At 43.6% G+C, this 3549-nt stretch overlaps 1 protein-coding gene across 1 annotated transcript in view; it reads right to left on the bottom strand.

The window, feature by feature from the left end:
- Positions 1-2538: 2538 nt before the first annotated feature.
- The window catches only part of LOC102375789 (alpha-1-antitrypsin-like), a 19267-nt gene continuing 18256 nt past the window's right edge, over positions 2539-3549 (bottom strand). The window contains 1 exon segment of the mRNA XM_025206322.1: positions 2539-2801. Coding sequence (XP_025062107.1) covers positions 2607-2801 — 195 coding nt within the window. The 3' untranslated portion in view covers positions 2539-2606.

Raw genomic sequence — 3549 nt, 5'->3', positions numbered from 1 at the left:
AGGCAAGTGGTGGGTAGGGCTAGGTGCAAGGGGAAGAAAGGACTCGGGTCAGGCTGTCTGTTCCCTCCACTGCTCAGGGCTATGCCTACGTGGGACAAACTGGGGCAACTGCCCTGTGCCCCGCATTTTGGGGGACCTGAGGGAGTCGGGCCAGCTTTGTATCTGGTTGCCACCCCACTTCCTCCTGCCACTGCTGCTGTGTCTGAGCCCTGCAGAGGCTGATTTGCCCCAGGCTCCGCATCCTGCCACGGTCATCTCTACCACTGCTGTTTTCCCCATTGCAGTGATGGTTGGGGAAGGGGAAAATAAATCCTGATGATCCTTTACAATTAGATTCTGTATATTGAAAATGATAACAAATTTATTTTTGGGGGAGCTTGTCTTAAATTCAAAGTTATTTTGTATTTGGATATATGCAGCAGTTTTCAATAATGTTTACCATTTTCCCCTTAAAAAGATGCTGCAGGTACATTAGTTAAGAATCAGTAGGAAGAAGGGCCCGTTTAATGTTATGGTAGGAGGAAGAGAAGCAGGAGCAATGCCCTAGTTAAGCTACTGTGAGAAAGTGATGCTGGAAAAAACTCTTGTGACTTCACTTAATTTGTATAAATTGTTTTGTAGGGAGGGCTGGGGTGGGGAAGAAGGGAGAGAAGGAATAGGGAAGAGACAGAGAGACATTGCCACCCACCTGGCATGGCAACAGCTCCTGCCTGAGTCCATAGCTGACACTGTTGGCAAGTTCTGGGTTGGGGCTCTGGAAGGGGGTAGGTCAGCTATGAATGCCACCAACAGATTCTGTGTCCAGGCTCCTAATCCTGTCTGTGGCATCCACACCTGCCACTGCCACCTGTCTGCTGTGGTAGAAGCCATGCCCAGGCCTACAGCTGATGCCTGATGCTGCTGGGCTGAAGCAGTCCCCGTTGCCTGCTTGGTACCACATGGTGGCCGGAGCCACTGGCTGACTCCACTGGCCAGATCCAATGAGCTGGCAGCCATCCACCCATGGACTGGATCAAATCTTTTGCTGGGCTGGATCCCCTGCAGGCTGTATTTTGCCCACCCCTGCATTAGATCCTATCATGCTTTTACCTGCATGTGTACAGGGGCCCTTAGTGCCTGAAGTAGATTAATATAATTACCCCCATTTTCAAGAAGATTTATAGGCACTGTAAAGGTAAGAGCTCAAGATCAATTAGAAGGCCCCTCATACTAATGGAATGGGTATACCAATAATTTATCATGGTGGTTATGGGGACAGGGCTTTATCATGCTTTAAATTGCTTCCTGGTAACTGCTTTTGTGCATATTCTTACTTCATGGTCAGTGGAAGCTGAATTGGGTCAGGTTATGCCTATTTCACTAAGCTGTATTCAAGCTGTTTTCATGACAAAGGAAAGTGCACACAAGATATTCTGTCTCACTGCCCACCTGAACTAGTAACTTGGTTTTTGTGTTACCCAGTAATTAGTCACTTCATTAGATGAAACCTTTGCTGTCTTCTGATTTGGCCTTTTTAAATTTAGAGGTTGAGCAGATGGATGAGAACAAATAGACACCAGTAAAAAGTCTAGTGGGAGGATGAGTCTGAGTGGATCAGTGGAGTACTGGAACTGGAAGATGCAGCATGCTTGACTCTCTCATGTATCACACAGCCCAACCTTAGTGACTAAATAATGCCTGGATCAGAACAGCTCTGGTAGTGGATGTCAGATAGGAGGGGGCAGGGCTGATGCTGCAGACACAAATGTTCTGTGTGTATTTGTGTTCTAGGCCCTGGCAGGTTTGGTGGGAAGCGGGTCTATGCATGTGGAGGTTGTCTAGAGATGTGGAGAGAGCCTGGTCAAAGAAGAGGGTTTCTTAACCTGAAGGGCATTGTGCTGTAAATAAAAGTTGTTCTGTAAATAGTTCTGAGCTGGGTGTTTGGATGGCAGGATCTAGGGTAGGTGTTAGGTTGTCATTAAGTGCAAGGGAAAATGGAATCAGCTAGTGATTTAGTGGGAGGGCATTTGCCTGTGGGTGAAGGGAGGTCACTGTTTGGTAGGCAAAACCTGGACTGGAGTTGTATAGATTGGAACTAGAGAGTGCATTACCAACAGATGAATTCAGTATTCTCTCATCTTGCATTTTGCCATGGAATTTCCCTTTTTTTTTTTTTTTTTTTTTTAAAAAAAAGGAACCCCCCAAAAAAAAAAAAAAAACCTTTTTTTTTTTTTTTTTTTTTTCTTTCCTTTTTCCACCAATCTTCCAAAAATATGTCCACATATCATCCTAAAATACCCTACTTGTCATATTTCTTTGTTTAAAAATATGATCAATCTTCAGCGGGATGGAGGGGATTGGAGAAAATATATCTTGTGATCTACAACCTCACACATTATTACGACCAGCCGTTACCCCTGCACTCTGTCTGGTCTAACCAACATTTCTTATAACACACATGCCCTATTCACACAAATACTAGTATGTTTGGAGGTGAGGATTTACCACATAACTGCTTTATTTCTTTTGAATGCATGTTAATTATGGCTTTTTTGCAGTCATTGGCATAAAGAAGACTGTAAGATGAGTATATCCTCTTTGGTATTTATCCAAAGATTTACTCAGAGCTATGGAGCTTTGGGGTTCACAATTTTGCCCATGAAGAGGATGCTGCGGATGTTTTTTCTCAACAACAGGAAGGGCCTGTTCAACTTGATGACAGGAGGAGGATCCATGGAGGCGCCTACCATAATTTCAATGACAGTTGCTGCTGCAGCCTCGGTGCCATTCTCATCAACTTCCACCACAGCCTTGTGAGTGGCCTACAAGGAAATCGAGCATAGATCATAGCAGAGTATAAAATGATGTGCAAAGCAATGGGGCAGTATGCCCCACTGGAGGTGATTTTGTTCTTTCCATTACCACACTCCTATATAGATGTACACCTCATATCTCTTATCATCTCATCCCCAGAAAGGAAGATTCCCCCATTCAGCATGGTTTCAACCTCACAAAGGAACTTTAGATTTAACAAAGAAGATAATAGCAAAGAGAGTTCAATATGGATATTGGAAGCCACATTGTGGGGATAGGTGCAAGGTAAGTGACCTGCCAGTAAGGCTTGGTCTAATACAGCTTCCTACTTCAATTTCATAATCTATTCTATTTCAAAGATTTTTCTATTTATTTCATAGTCCAAATGTTAACTCTTTTCAATTTAGAGCTATATGAAAACTTCTTTTCATTAATCCTAATGACACTGGAGTAGGAATTTCCTTTAGACTTACAGTGAGATTCATTACCATTACTTGCATTCAGTGGCACTATAGTACTCTGCCCAGAAGGATGCTCGTGGGTGAAGGTGTTACTGCATATGAGGAAGGATGGAGCCATGGACCTTCTCTGTGAGTTGGCCATTCACATGACCTGTCTCTGCAGCAGTTTCCTGCCTACTTTAAGAGGGTGTTGTGAATATAAATACAATAGCACGTTATGAGACAATCATTTACTGCAGTAACTGGTTTACAAATATACTGAAGATGGGGCCAGACTTCACCTTTGCAAACTTTC

Source organism: Alligator sinensis, unplaced genomic scaffold (assembly GCF_000455745.1).
Source record: "Alligator sinensis unplaced genomic scaffold, ASM45574v1 scaffold47_2, whole genome shotgun sequence".
NCBI lineage: Eukaryota > Metazoa > Chordata > Crocodylia > Alligatoridae > Alligator > Alligator sinensis.
The sequence above is the reverse complement of the archived record's forward strand: the minus strand, read 5'-3'. Positions and strand labels throughout refer to the sequence as shown.